At 43.5% G+C, this 15,642-nt stretch overlaps 1 protein-coding gene across 1 annotated transcript in view; it reads right to left on the bottom strand.

Moving 5' to 3' along the window:
- LOC105278910 (discoidin domain-containing receptor 2) overlaps window positions 1–15,642 on the bottom strand; it is a 178,399-nt gene that overhangs the window by 65,206 nt on the left and 97,551 nt on the right. Inside the window, exon 3 of the mRNA XM_011338353.3 lies at window positions 15,171–15,273. Within this exon, the coding sequence (XP_011336655.1) occupies window positions 15,171–15,273 (103 nt within the window). The remainder of the gene's footprint in view (window positions 1–15,170; window positions 15,274–15,642) is intronic.

Here is a 15,642-nt window from a genome sequence, read left to right as displayed (position 1 = left end):
GAGCACGTACAGGGTGAAATGCATTGAAATACGTATATCCATACGCGCTATTATGTCATAAAGGGAGGGAGGGAGGATCACCATGGAAATATTTCAGCTGGTTCAGTCGTGGAGGATTGCTATACACATAGATGGCATGCCCGCATGTAAACAATAGACCAGGCGAAACCCACTGAAAGCGTTTGCGGTTAATTAGGCAGCAATGCTGTTAGCAATGTCCTGGCTCCAGCAAGCCCTCTTCCGTAACCTTGCGTTACAACATGGTAATCCGTAAATGTGGTATCCGTAATAGTTACTCGATTCAATAAACATGATTTTCTTCCAGTAAATTTCGCAATCATGCATTTTCTCCTACTACTACGAGTGCCTTGATGATCCGCTAGTTATCATCCGTGACTACCAACGAGGATTTAATCGCGAGAAAAAATTTGGAATTTTCCATAACTTAATACTGATTGCCCTGATGGAAAATTCACATGGCTAAACATTTTCAACAAAACGAATTGTTTTATAACACAATACGTTAGTTATTTGCTGCGCGAATCGCGGTTGATTTATTGAAATTTCTATTCACCGTTATCTGGTCGGGTGCACATCGACAATGACGCTCTCCCTCTCTCCTCTCTACCCACGTTTATTCATGATCGCCATTTTCTGTTCAACTTCCAATTCGCGATAACTGATTGTAATTTGATTTTTCATATAAAATAAGTTGAATTGTGCTAATTCAGAGATACCAATACATTTTATTATAAAATCAATGTGACGTCAATAAAACGGAAACTTTTTCGAATTCTCAGTTTTGGTTGAAAGGATATGAGAATAAAATTACTGCAGATTCTATTATACGATGGTTCTCCAAATATTATTTTGTTATCATATTTGGAGAAGTGACTTTTGGTGATGTACATACAATATTGACCGTGCTGCAGCACTTGTGCCGGTTAATTGTACTATCAACGTTTCCAGATGCTTCGCAAGTTGGACGTAAAAATAAAAGGAAACGGCGTTCCGGGAGTCGTAAAAATTCCCTTACGTGCCTTCTTCGAAGCAGAGGGATTCATGGCGCGGAAATGTCTCGGCCGGCCTCGTTGTTAAACGAAGGAACGTGAATGTGAGTTCGAAAATGTACTGTTTAGAATCCTTTAATTCACAAAGTAAAGTACTTAATCAGAAACTCTCATAGATTTTTATGGACGCCAATCGTAACAAGTTGGTCAAATACGCCGGGAAGGTGTATCGTTGTAACTGCGAATCGTTATCATGGCAATTAAATTTAATCGGTCTATCGACTAAGAAAATTGGCACAGTTTATAATTGGAATAATTTATTATTGCAGCATCGGAAACGTTGACTGCAGCTTGTAAAACATGTAATATAACGTATATCTTTAGCATTTTTGTGACGTCCGAATATATAAAGTGAGATTGGACATACAATATAATTTAGAATTGTTTGAATATTAGATTGGCAATATAAATTTTCTCGGGAATTTCACGAGGGATTTCAAGCAACAGAAAGATGCATATGCGGCGCGATTATCACCGTGGTATCGATCGCTTTCTCCGAAAATAGGTGTGGAGGGCGATCCTAATAGAAAGCCAATAGTCTCCTCGGTACAATTTACGGCAGCGAACCGACTAGCCATCGTATGGCGCGGTTACTCCAAAGTAGTCTCCTCGAGAAATGCATTAAGAGAGAGAGAGAGGTCTGCCCATGGGTCGACCAGAGGCATTACGCCACCTCATCAGTCGAAAGGTGCATTAGCATTGCTAATGATCCCCGCGATCGTTACCGCCGCACGCCGCACCTCGCGCACGGTGCACGTTTGTTATTTGGAAGTGGGCCACGGCGAACAGGAGGGTGAAACAAGACCAAAGTCGGAGGTGGCTGGCATCCCCGTTAGCTCGCAATAATTTCCGCGCGACAATATCTTGCAACGCGTAGCGTAGATATGCCTCCATTGTTTCATTCGGCTAAAAAAGGGTGGAACGCGTCATTCGGCCATAGAACCCAGTTGCCTTTTACGCGATATTTCCATGGCTATTAACAAATTGATGCGTTAAATTCAGTCCCCCAATTCAGCCGTCGCGTTTGCGAGTTTCAATCGCTCCTCGCTTTCCCGAGTATCTCTCGTAATTCTGTAAAACGTCCGACTCATGTGATTCATTCAATTAAGATTATTATTTTATCACGATAAACAGAGAAAATTCACGCGAGGCGGGCAATTTCCAGTCATTAGCATGCAAGAATATGCCACGTGCATTCGCGAATGTTACCTATGTACAGGTATAACGTACGCACGGTAAATATTGAATGTGGAGATACTATCGCGGAGTCGAATTACTTACGATCGATAAAATCCTTTTGTGATTTACATTCTCCTTGCGTACGCTGTCGTAATCATAATTTTTCATAGCGCGAATCGAAAGTCACGATCGTTATTCCAAACACGTCTGCGCGCACACAGGTACTTATGTACATACGTATATCTCACGATAGCTACATCTGATTTCACTCGGAAAGCTTGAATTTTCCAGGTGCAACAAAACGTTGCGCGCGCCAATCACCCTCAACTTCTTCTTTAAGGCATATTTATATTCAGGCTGCGCACACGAGCTCGCTTGTTTTCTTCTATTATCCCTTGGCGTGGCCAGTTTTACTTCGAGCTTTACTCTCCCCGTCCGCGTCGCTTTGAATGTCTGGTAAAAACTAATTAAATTTTCCCGTAATATGGCGATTTCGATGATAACCGTTATTACGTTTACGGGGAGACTGTGAAGAGAAACGCGAAACGAATAAAAGTGGCAGTGCGCAGTGGCATTTTACGTATTTTCAGGCTAATCCTCACGCTAATTAGACGCGAAATGAGCAAAACGATTACGTCCACACACAGTGGAAGACAAAAACGGCCTCTGTGCGAGCGACGCGGACTCGTCTGGAAACAAATGTTTCTACCTAGATTGCGGAGACTCGGCGGCGTCAGTGAAAGGCTTTTGTGCTTTCGGGCAAAAGAACGGAATTACGCAAATGTGGGGCGAGCGCTTTCTAAAAGATGCATGATTGTCATCTCTACATTTCGATTGTGTTCTTACGCTGTGTCCTCGAATAATCAAAACCTTTTACTAAACATCATGCCTTAATACGTGATTCAAGTTCACAGATAGGTTTCCATGAGATCTCTACGTTTTCGTCAACTTTGGTCATCAGATTTTCCATCATTCGCACACACACACAATTATCTTGATGCCGTCTTGTCCAACGTCGACTAACTACGTCGGGATAAAGAGATAAAGCAGGTTTAGCCGCGTTAGGCACGCTGTCGCTGTCGTGATTCAAAAGTATTTTTCCAAATCGAACTGTGATCCTATGTGCCGTCACTGAAACGGATTCACAGGTGACCTGGTCCTCACGGTCTATTCGCTTGATCGAGCTTTTCAGATAACACGTAGGACCATCATGGACTGCATGTGCAGCGAGCGCACACAGGGACACGCTTCAGCAGGGCGGGTTATAGCGTGCCGATGTGAGAAAGAACGACGCATATGACGCGTATATTCGCGCGCTCATCCACACACGAGCGTCATTCCTTCCCTCTTCCGAGCTTGCCGGCATTGTTATCGAATATGCCAGGAATGTCGCTGCCGAATATGCCATCAGCCAAATGATCCGTGAAAATTCCGACTGGCCTGTCCGATTTTACGCGAGCGCGAGCTTTTTCCTTTTTTCCTACGCGCTGCAACACCGAAGCGAATAGGATAGGACCATCGTGGAAAGAATGAAGGACGGATAGAGCGCGAGATGATACCATACAGATCCGGAATGTCGAACCATCGATATTAAAACGTTCGCAAATGGTAATAACATTTCGGAGTAACGCGCTTATCGTGCAACGTTATTGGGTAAACCTGAAGAAAAGGGGAGCAGTCTCCGATGACCTTGACCTCTACATATGTTATAACGGTGACCCTCCCGAGTGACCTTCAAAAGATTTTAGCCGGCGCTCGTTGTTTATTAACAAGTTATTAACAAAAGAAGTTTCGAAATAGATAATACTGAAGGAGAGTCTCCTCCTCACCGTTTTCGCGGGATTCAAAAGCGGGAATCAAAAACGGGGTTGGGTTGGGTTAGGTTATATTTTCCGACTCTGGAGCCCCGGACAGAGACGCATCGTTTTCAGCTCGCTTCGCGGGAGGGCGGGAGGCAGGGGCTTCGCCTCCCCCCCCCCCCGCCGGGTTCCGTCCCGTGTACTACGTGATCACAATAGATCTGTTCTTTTTAGCTGCACTACTGAACTAGTGCAGTTAGTTAGAATGAGACGAATATACTTTCTTTCACTCTAACTGCACTAGTTCAGCAGTGCAGCTAAAAAGAACAGACCTATTTTGATTACCTATTACACGGGACGGAACCTGGCGGGGGGAGGGGCGAAGCCCCTGCCCCCCGCCCTCCCGCGAAGCGGGCTGAAAACGATGCGTATGTGTCCGGGGCTCCTTGAGGGATTCTCACCCTCTCGCGTGGATCTCCATTCGTGTGGAAAATTTGTATAAAATTATTAAACTTCTTTTGTTAATAACTTTTTTAATAAACAATGACAGACGAGTAAAACCTTCTGTACGTTACTTAGGGTCCTCTATAACATATGTTAAAGTGAACATGATCGCAGCTGCTTCTCCTAATATATATAATTACACGAAAAAATCGATATCTCGAAAACTAATAGAGATTTAAAACTTTCAGATTCTTTTTTCCCATCCAAAATCCTATAAGAATCCACTGTCAAACTTTGGGACCACGAAAATTATAATCTTGCCGAAGATCCGGAAAACTATGTTGGAAAAAAATAGTTATTGTAAAAAAATATGAAGGGTGTATATTTTGCGGGCTCCCCCGATTGATTATCAATGTTAGAGCCACAACGAAGATTTTTATCAAAAAGCCAAAAAAAATCGAAATTCGGAAAAGGCCTTATTGTAAATAATTACCAAACTTTAGGTTAAAGCAGAGAATACTTTGTAAATACTTATAGTAAAACAAACTATTCTAAATAGTAACGATTCACTGCTTTAAATGACTTTCCTTCCTTCGTTCATGTACATATTCGTTGTTTATGTCTTTGAATATTCAAAATAACTACTACATTTTCGAAATTTCTTTTGTTAATAACTTTTTAACAAACAACGAGCGACGGGTGAAACCTAGTGCGGGTTATTCGGGAAGGTGACCTTTGTAATATATGTCAATATCATGTTCTTGCTTTGCGTGGACAGTTGAAAATTCGTGCAAAATCATTAAACTTTTTTGTTAATAACTTTTTAATAAACAACGAGCGACGGCTAAAACCTTTTGAAGGTCACTCAGGAATGTGTTCTCTATAATATATGTCAAGGTCAAGGTCATCGGAGACTGCTCCCCTTTTCTTCAGGTTTACCCGTTATTGTCCTATGTTGAAAGTGAGCCCAATTGCGCAAAAGAATTCATAATGAACGCATTGTGATACATAATTCTTTTCAAACAATTTTCTATATTTACACGGAACTTGCGTTAAGCGTAAGAATCACATAATCGAAATGTAAAGATGACCGATTGTTAAACAGCAATAACAGCAGTCGACGCTATTTAATTAGCGATAGTTAATTAGCGATATTTCACTGAGAAACCTGATCTCGGAGAAGAGTTTTCCCCGGAAGAACGTGCTTGATTATACGATTGAAAGTCTTAGTTATCGCACAATATGATTCGTCGCTCTGAGATTATCCTGTAGGAACGTTCGTATCGATTTCGCGACTCATCAATAAACTTCCATTGTGGATAACTTAATTAAAAGATAAAAATATATATGACTCTGTCTCTCTCTCTCTCCTCAACAAAATTGTGTTATTTAAAAAGCTTCTCCGACTTTAATTATTTCAATTTACCGTTCTTCCGAGAACTGTAAGCTTCGTTAAAACTTCTTCATTAAAGTACTTGAAATATTTTGTCCGCTTTGATTAAAATAATCAATCATGTTGAATTAACACTTTACTTAATCTTATATTAAACCCAGCTGTCAATATGATGTATAATATTTCAAGCGCATTGCATTGTTTGTAGTTAAAGTCGAACATACTGCATTAATCACGTTTCACGTTGTTCTTTTAACGATGTTTTTAAGAACACTGATCGAGAATCCTTCAGTCTGACGTTAAGGACGATAAATGTGATAAAACGGTAATGACATATACATTTATAATGCGTGCATCGTCTTATCGCGCCGCTCTTGCTTAAGTGCGAGTAAATAGTAGGGAGAGTCAGGATACATCCGGATCGATCCCGTGGGACGCCCTCGAGCAGTCAAACTCAATCTGCAAATGGGACAATCCCATTTTCGACGCCTCGACGGTGCTTGATCACTTTCCTTTAAAGTCCCTTGTAATGTACCTCGTATATTTCCCCTTAGGATCGTTACGATCGAAATCATGTAAAACGATGCGTTTTATTTGTTGCGTATACCACGATAACACTTGAATTATAATATATCATTATTCGTGGCTCGGATGTACAATAATGGATAGACCTCAATGAAGGAACAGACGTTGTTAACGCATTGAAATGAATTTATGTTGAGACTATTAACCCCTTGAGTGTCAATGACGGAAAAATCCGCCAAAATAAAACTGGCCAAAAGTGCTTCATGACGGAAAAATCCACATATTTCATAACGCCAATAAATCACTTTTGCAGTGCAGCAATTGAACTGATAATGCATACTTTAATGTTTTTGAGGTCGCTGATTATAAATTTGATATCAGATTTTAAAAATTGAAGATCACGGATCCAATATGGCGGATAATAATGTAAAAAATTTTTCCAAGTTTCATAAAAATTGGTATCCGGTAGTTTGGGTTTTCTAAAATCCAAAATGGCGGATGTAATGTAAATAAAATTTATGTTATTCTTATGGATATCTATATTTGATTTTGAAGGTGTTTGAGATCGTCATCTCTGGAACGCTCTACTAGGTCTGTAAGTTCATAATCAGCGACCTCAAAAACCCTTAATTCCAAAGTTTTTAAAGGAATTTGTCACATAAAAAAGTTCATGCACAGATAGCGAAAAAAGTCGAAATTTTCAAATATTCAGTCCGCCATATTGGGTCGGTCATTTTGAATTTTGGAATTCTGACCTTAAATTCCTGATCAGCACCACAAAAAACCCCGGAAAAGTGACTTACTTTATATTTCTAAGTTTATGTCATTGATAGCATCCTTGACACACAAACGTTTTTCTTGACACTCAAGGGATTGACACGTTTCGACCGCACGTTTTGAACGCATCATATCGTAACTATTCCCTTACTATTGCATACGCGTATTCCCAATCTTTACGCAAGACGATCGAGATCATTCTTTATTTCGACTTTACCTTCACTCTCAAAAATCAGTCCCATTGTCAGGTTTTCGATGACAGATATCCTCGGTAGCAATTTTCAATCGCTCGCAGCGCACAATGATTCAGCTGCCGTCCAGCGCGCGGCTTGCATAAATAATAACGCCTGGATCAACCCTGTGGCGATTCTATCGCAACGGACAACAAGAGAACATTAATATCGGCAACAATTTAGAAACTTTTCTGCAAAACCTACATGGCATCGCTTGGAATGGCGATGAAAATTGTCTGCGCGATCATATTTCAGCGCCGACAGCCCGCACAATTCGCCTCGACCGGAAACTATCTCGGACGAATATTTGTCTCGCGGGTCATGTTAAGCGGCCGAACGTTTTTTTCGTTGTGCTACGCTGACAGAATTCGGCATTGTCAACGAATCTAAAACTTCGAGTCATGTAGCGAATGTATCGATATCCAGCGCGCCGCACGGCGGTCGTTAGTGAGAGTTTCGTTCAACTCGCTTCGTGATTTTTCGAAACAACGAGAAATGAAAAGTTTCCTCTAACTGCACGGCAGCGCTCAATGTCCAGATATGAAAAATCGGGCTCGCTGCTAACGAATCTAGGTGCCTATATTTGTATATAATGGCCGGCATTGTTTTAACAACTGTTGTCGTCGCGCGTGTACGTGCGTCTGATCAGTATCGACTGGCCACCTTCAGACGGGTCGTAAAAAGCGTTCTTTTCTGTTTCCAGCATTGCCCAAACGTGATACTCGAGTCGAAACAAGGTGGAATGGCGTCTTCGCAAACGACCGTGCGCGCGCGATTACATCTAATTACAAAAGTACATTTAATCAGTTAAGCGTGATATTATCGAGTCGAGAGAGATCCGCTTTTTGACATTTCGTGCCGCGATTCCTGTTTCACGAAGCAACATGCTGCGATATAACTTTCAACACGCGTAAACCCAAGCTCTCGTTTTGAGAAAGAAAGTTTCGCGATTCGTGCACCAGTTGTACGTCCGTCTCAGAGCAAGGATATATCCCTCGTGAAGATTTCTTCGCACTTTGCCATTGCTAAGTAAAGCGCTATCTCAGTCGTACACGTGTATACGGTTGCTCAAGTGCTGCGACAGCACATTCGGAAGCAACGCGACTCGTCGAAATTCGGCCGAATAAAAAATATTTCGTCTCACGTTGCGTCAACTTAACAAGTGTAAGAGGCGAAAAATAACTAGGAGACTGCCTTAGATTTGAACTCGAACTCTCCGGGATCCCTGATTCACACGCCTAGGTCTTAGGCTGTACGGCCAATACTCCTACTGTTGTGATCAACTTGTTTTTCATTCTGATCCTCTATACGACCTGTCAGTCTCGACTATCTTTTCAGATCTTACAGCTCGGCCAGCCTGACATTACATTCGTCCCCGAATGTCTCCAAATCGTCGGTTCACTCCACTTGAGTCCCTCCCAACCTCCATTTTTGGTTCACTCTTCTCAGTCCCTCCCAACATCCATTTTTGGTTCACTCTTCTGAGTCCCTCCCAACCTCCATGTTGGTTCACTCCTCTGAGTCCGTCCCGACCTCCATGTTCAGGCTTCACTACCGGCCAGCTGCTTCTCAACTCCCTCCTCTTCGAGGGGTAGCGGATTTGATCCCACTTCTGAATTGTAAGAGGCGAAAAATAACTGGGAGACTGCCTTAGATTTGAACTCGAACTCTCCGGGATCCCTGATTCACACGCCTAGGTCTTAGACTGTAGGGCCAATACTCCTACTGTTGTGATCAACTTGTTTTTCATTCCGATCCTCTATACGACCTGTCAGTCTCGACTATCTTTCCAGATCTTACAGCTCGGCCAGCCTGATATTACATTCGTCCCCGAATGTCTCCAAATCGTCGGTTCACTCCACTTGAGTCCCTCCCAACCTCCATTTTTGGTTCACTCTTCCGAGTCCCTCCCAACCTCCATGTTGGTTCACTCCTCTGAGTCCGTCCCGACCTCCATGTTCAGGCTTCACTACCGGCCAGCTGCTTCTCAACTCCCTCCTCTTCGAGGGGTAGCGGATTTGATCCCACTTCTGAATTGTAAGAGGCGAAAAATAACTGGGAGACTGCCTTAGATTTGAACTCGAACTCTCCGGGATCCCTGATTCACACGCCTAGGTCTTAGACTGTAGGGCCAATACTCCTACTGTTGTGATCAACTTGTTTTTCATTCCGATCCTCTATACGACCTGTCAGTCTCGACTATCTTTCCAGATCTTACAGCTCGGCCAGCCTGATATTACATTCGTCCCCGAATGTCTCCAAATCGTCGGTTCACTCCACTTGAGTCCCTCCCAACCTCCATTTTTGGTTCACTCTTCTCAGTCCCTCCCAACATCCATTTTTGGTTCACTCTTCTGAGTCCCTCCCAACCTCCATGTTGGTTCACTCCTCTGAGTCCTTCCCAATCTCCATGTTGGTTCACTCCTCTGAGTCCTTCCCAATCTCCATGTTGGTTCACTCCTCTGAGTCCATCCCGACCTCCATGTTCAGGCTTCACTACCGGCCAGCTGCTTCTCAACTCCCTCCTCTTCGAGGGGTAGCGGATGAATCTCAACTGTCTTCGAGGGGTAGCGGATTTGATCCCACTTCTGAATTGTAAGAGGCAAAAAATAACTAGGAGACTGCCTTAGATTTGAACTCGAACTCTCCGGGATCCCTGATTCACACGCCTAGGTCTTAGGCTGTACGGCCAATACTCCTACTGTTGTGATCAACTTGTTTTTCATTCTGATCCTCTATACGACCTGTCAGTCTCGACTATCTTTCCAGATCTTACACAAGCGACAGGGAGAAAATAAACGTATCTGTATAATATAATGCGCATTGAGGTAAAGCAATCGGATATACACTTGCACGTGAAAGATCTTGTTCGTGAAGGTAGATTGGAAAATTGAAATACGCTCATCGACAATCGTGCGAAAGCACCCCGGTAAAGCGCGAAAGGAGAGTGAACGCTCGCGTCAGTGACGATTTCATGCGCGAATCTCCGCGATCGTTAACGGAGAATTCGTTTCGGTTGCTCACGATTTCCTGACAGTATGAGGAATAGAGAGAGGGAGAGAGAGAAAGAGAGAGATAGAAAGTCCCGATATGTCAACCTCGCTGATATTCGATGAATCGCGGGACTGAAAATCGTGCCCGTGTATGCCCGTGCCGATGCACGCGTACACACACGTGGACGCGCGCATACACATACCGAGGTATCGTATGCACATAAATGCATATATATATATATATACCTATATATACGCCCCGTGTGGCTATATACGTGTGTATTACGCGCAACGGGGTGTGGGTTTGCACGTACACGAGGCGTCCGTGTGTGCGACTAAATATAGGGAGCACGTTCACACGCTCGACACGAAACGCGGAAGCGGCGAAATAGATTTTCGTTATCGCCACGTTCTCCCCGGTTCGCATACGACAGAATAATATCTCTCTGAGGCAGATCGACTGCCGAACTTCTCCATGGAAATTCGATATCGCGATACGCCTCTTGCACTGATATTTTAAATCGCGTGATGCGAGATATTTTCGTGCGATCGTCACAAGTATCTCGGAAAGATGTTGAACAACATGTTTTTATATACGTTAAAAAACCTTCCACAAAGAGGCACATTATCCTTGTGCGAAAAAATATAATCAAAAACTATTGAGATGCAGCAGTTTTACCGCAAACGGATAAGACATGCCTAATATCTGGCTGATAATTCCATGAAAGTCTCGCTCTATTCTGTCTTTAACTCTCTGTGTTCACCGATCGTTAACCGTATCGACTTTTGAACATTCTGCAAGATGCATCCGGGACACAAATCTCTAACCGCCAAAAAGTCCGTTTCGCGCATGTCGCACGTAAATACAGCGTATCGTGTAGTGCATGCCTGTTTCGTTTATCAGAAGAATTCCACTGTTCTTGGCTAGGATCCCGGAAGAATGGATTGCCGGAACTGTGGATATCAGAATGTTGCAAGGCAGAGTCGCTGTTGCTCGAGAGTACGCGCGCAAGACTGTGCAACCTCTGCAGTTCCCGAAGATTTATAGCGCAAAAGTACTTTGTCACGCAAACGCGAGGCCTACGCCACGAAACTCGCGCGATGCATTTTGACAGTCGCGATATGAAACGCATCCGAGTGCCTGTTCCATCAGACGACGACGAAGACGATGGTGATGACGGCAATGACACAGTTGCACAAGCGATACAAACGCGAGAGAAAAAAGGAAACATGGAAACGCTCCGCGAGCGAGCGGAGGAGAGGATGGTGGTTACCATAAATCACCGAAACGAGAGAGCTACCGGAGGCACGGGGTTTTCGAATCGTAACAAAGTGGAAGATAGCCCAAGCTCGAAGCCTGGAAGAATATGGCCACCATTTTTCCTCGGCTTCGGCTGTTGAAAGCACACGTAACGGCGTAGGACAGTTTATGTCCGCGTGATTCTGGCTTCCCCTTGCCTGCGATCCTTTACCCTCTTCCCCTATTGCTTCTTCCGCACGTCGAAGATTTCGGCTTGTCACGCCTGGGGGGCCTCTGCGCCCCCATTTCTCGTATCCTTTTCCTCCTCGTTTCTAGATTTCGCTCGATCCCTGCTTCTTACGTCGAGTTGCCACCTCGCACACGCCTCCTTCTCGTGCCAACTCTAAAGCGATATGAATGGTCACCAACGCCACATACACAACGAAAAACTTTTTCGTTGCACCTAGCGGTACGCTACGTCCAGAGGCACTCTTCTTCTGTCCAGGCCTTTATCGATCGTGTCTCTTTGTGCGTGGACGCGCCGTCCCGCGTCCTCCCAACCTTCTTCGTTCTTTTGTCCTATTTTGTCCTATGTCTGCTCCTCCTCCATTGTCTGTCCTCGCATCGTTATTTGCGTCGATCTTGTCACCGTCACACGATCCCGTAAAACGTATATTAAAAATTAAGAAAAAGAAACTGTGATTCAATGCGCGTTGAGATCTCGGCGCTCGAGATTAATACAAATGAGAATTGCAAAACCGGGAGATACAAGACACACATACGTGTATAAATCATGGTAATGCATCTCGCACGTTACAATGTTTAACAAAGTGGCGTATTGCAAGGGATTTTACGAAACACCGTATAAAACTAATTGGCTTGTTAAAAGTATTACGTAGATGCGCGCGGAAATTACGTTTCCGCATTTATTTACTATGTATATCCTACTTATCCAGCCGGCGGAACGGATAACAATGACTTTAAAATATCACAGCGCTGCCTTGTCGCAACTCTCTCTCTAATAAAATGTCGAGCGATGCAATTTCGCAGTTGCGCCCAGAACCCGAGTGCGTGTACTTTGAAATGTAGTGCTTTAACGCTACGTGCATAACGTTGTATCATATTCCACCAAGTAGCGCATGCTCGAGCAATATCTTACTCGGGCCCTTTATCCCTCTCTCTCTCTCTCTCTCTCTCTCCCTGCTCTCTCCCACTCTCTTTCTCTCCACCCCGTTTTCCCAAAGGCAATTTCAATCTCACAATGGAAATCTATCCCTTAATCTATAATTATAATTGTGCGTTAGCGTGATGCATTTTACGTTATCTTTGCGGATTGTGCGATAGCACATGTGTATCGCGATAAACATCAGCTACTAAAGTACCGCGGCTGAGACTAGGTTCAAGGCTAAGATGCCCGTGGTATACCGCGAATGTCTTCGCGCGAGCATTCACGCTTCGTGCCACCGAAAAGATTTTATCGCGCGACGAGAGCTTCTAAAGTGATTATCAACCGGAAACCTAGAAACCTCCAATTATACAATCGTGATTTGTAGCGCATACGTATGTTACTTTGGTGCGTTTTTGTCACTTTCACGGTACCACGTATACCTATCACGCAAACCCGCTAAAAGTATTAAAAGTTTTCTTCCGCCAAATTAGCTGAGGAAAAAGTGTTCGCCGTAAAAGATAAAGATGTAAAAACGAAACTAATTTAACTTAATTAATTAAGACTCGAAGACTCTTTTTGATCTCTCGTATCAAAATCTGTACATGTGGAAATTGGCAATCCGCGTTGCAAAAATAAATGTGTAAATGTCCGAAGAGTACAAATAACAAGCGTAGAAACGAATACCTGACGGGCGTTGGAACGTGTGGTGAGCGACCCTGTGGACAACGTGGTAGACGAATCGCGGACCTGAAAAATTAACCGGTCCCGGGGTGTCGTACCCCTTTTGCGAGTGGGAGCAGCGCGCCTTGCTCTAATACAGATTTATTGCCACCTAAGAGCCGGAGCCGGGCGTTCTAATACAGGTATTATGCTGACGCAGGCACGAGGAATTTACACGAAATTGGAGGTAATTTGTAGGGGTCGAGGCGCTCCGCGCACCCCCTTCTGCCGTCGCCGCCGACGCTACCACCGACCCCCTTTCGGACGCTCTCTACCCTCCTATCCCCTATTACATCGTGCCGGACCTGTGTGTGCGGCCGTGTATCCCGAAACTCCTCAGTAACGACTTGCTCGAAGGACGTAACTCTCCAACAAGGGCTATCTACCTCGAAATATGCTGCCGCGTAGGCCGCTTTTTGATTTACGGACTAGATCGTTAATTAAAACGTCACGGCTGATCAGTCGCATACGGCGGTTTAATTAAAATTTTTTAATTGCCGAACGCGCGCCTACGTTAGATGAGCGATCTCAGTGCGACAGCATTCTCCCAAAAAGTGTGTCCAAACTCTCTATTTTTTTCTTCTTCTTCTTTTTTTTTCTTTTTCATCATCGACGTTGTTTTTCGTGGCACCCTAACGAGGGTATCGAAACACGAAACCGGTTATTATCGGAAATCGCGTCACGGTTTTCGCGGTGGGGTACAAAGAGCCTACCGTAAATTGTCGCGTATCGTTGTCGAGATCGATCCACTCGACACACGGCTCGCTTTTGCGGTCTACGTGTTCTAGATAGGAAACCCGTTATTAATGATGAGAGGATGAAGATACCGTATTCGCTAATGCGAATATCGTATCTTTGCACGTAGATGATATTTCCAATTTCATGAAATTCACATTGAACCGATACATTTTGATTTTTCCCATCCACTGCGCGAAAATTTCTTCAATTTCACGAGTATGAAAGTACGAGTATGAAAAAAAATGATTATAATTATCGACAAGTTAAGTTAATGAACGTAACTTAAAAGAATCATTATCGATCAAATAATAATCGGAATAATAATGACATTTTTTACAAAATTGATTTGTCATTTGTGCAAAGCGCCTATCACCTAAAGGATTTTCGACATTTCCTTTTTCCTTTTCGTAATAATCGCTATTAATTTATTTCCTGATAAGAGAGTTTTATAAGCGTGCTTTTGAGGCCATGTGTTATTTAAAATTTTAATACACCTCAAGGTGTGCACGAGGCGAACGCTATACTGGCTAGCGATTTTAATCTCGGCGTTGTAATAAGAAATAATAAGAAATAAAGTGAACCACGTAGCAGGTTCACTAATGCCGGTGCGCGAGACATACCTCCGCTAGTCACGCGATTTACATTACCCAAGTCCAAAATATTTCGATGTTACAGTTCGAATGGTAATTATTTCATTTAAATGAGAAACAGACAAGTGTTGGGATATCGAGACCCTGGTATGTTAAGAGGGTCGTGAATAAGAAGCTTGCAATAGGCAATTGCGATAAATGATCTTGGGACTAGAATAGATGCTTGCGAGAAAAAGCTAGATGTGCACCAACACGATCGAGCAACTTGACGGCAGCTTCGCAGATACGATTGTTCTCCTACCTGGCATGTTTCGGTCCAAGGCTGGGATCGTACATGGAACTCGCCGAGATGTCTTCATCGGGGATTTCTCCGCTTTCCATGCCCAGCGCTGTAGCGCATTGTCCTATAATGAAACGATTCACGATGGTGTTAGGCAAACTTCAATATCAATCTCCATTTCGTTAACGTCGCGCATCGGGGAGTGAAAATTTCGGATAGCAGATGATTGAGCGTTATCCCGACCAAGCAATTCAGCTATAGTCAATCGGATTGTGGAGCAATTAATTTTATTTGGCAGAGGAATTTACCGCACAATCACATATTATTATTGTAGTCGGATATTCTGATAATAATAGTTGATGCATTGGCGATTTTTTAATGACGGGGTAACGTGTTATCCCATACGGGATAAATTGTTGAATCAGCGAGAGTCAGTTCGGCCAATATCTTGTTGCGCGTTACAACGCGCGTCGTGCCTGACGTCAGTACGCTT

The sequence above is a fragment of the Ooceraea biroi genome, chromosome 9 (genome assembly GCF_003672135.1).
Source record: "Ooceraea biroi isolate clonal line C1 chromosome 9, Obir_v5.4, whole genome shotgun sequence".
In the NCBI taxonomy this organism is placed as follows: Eukaryota; Metazoa; Arthropoda; class Insecta; order Hymenoptera; family Formicidae; genus Ooceraea; species Ooceraea biroi.
Note: the sequence above shows the minus strand (reverse complement) of the source record. Positions and strands in the feature narration are given on the sequence as shown.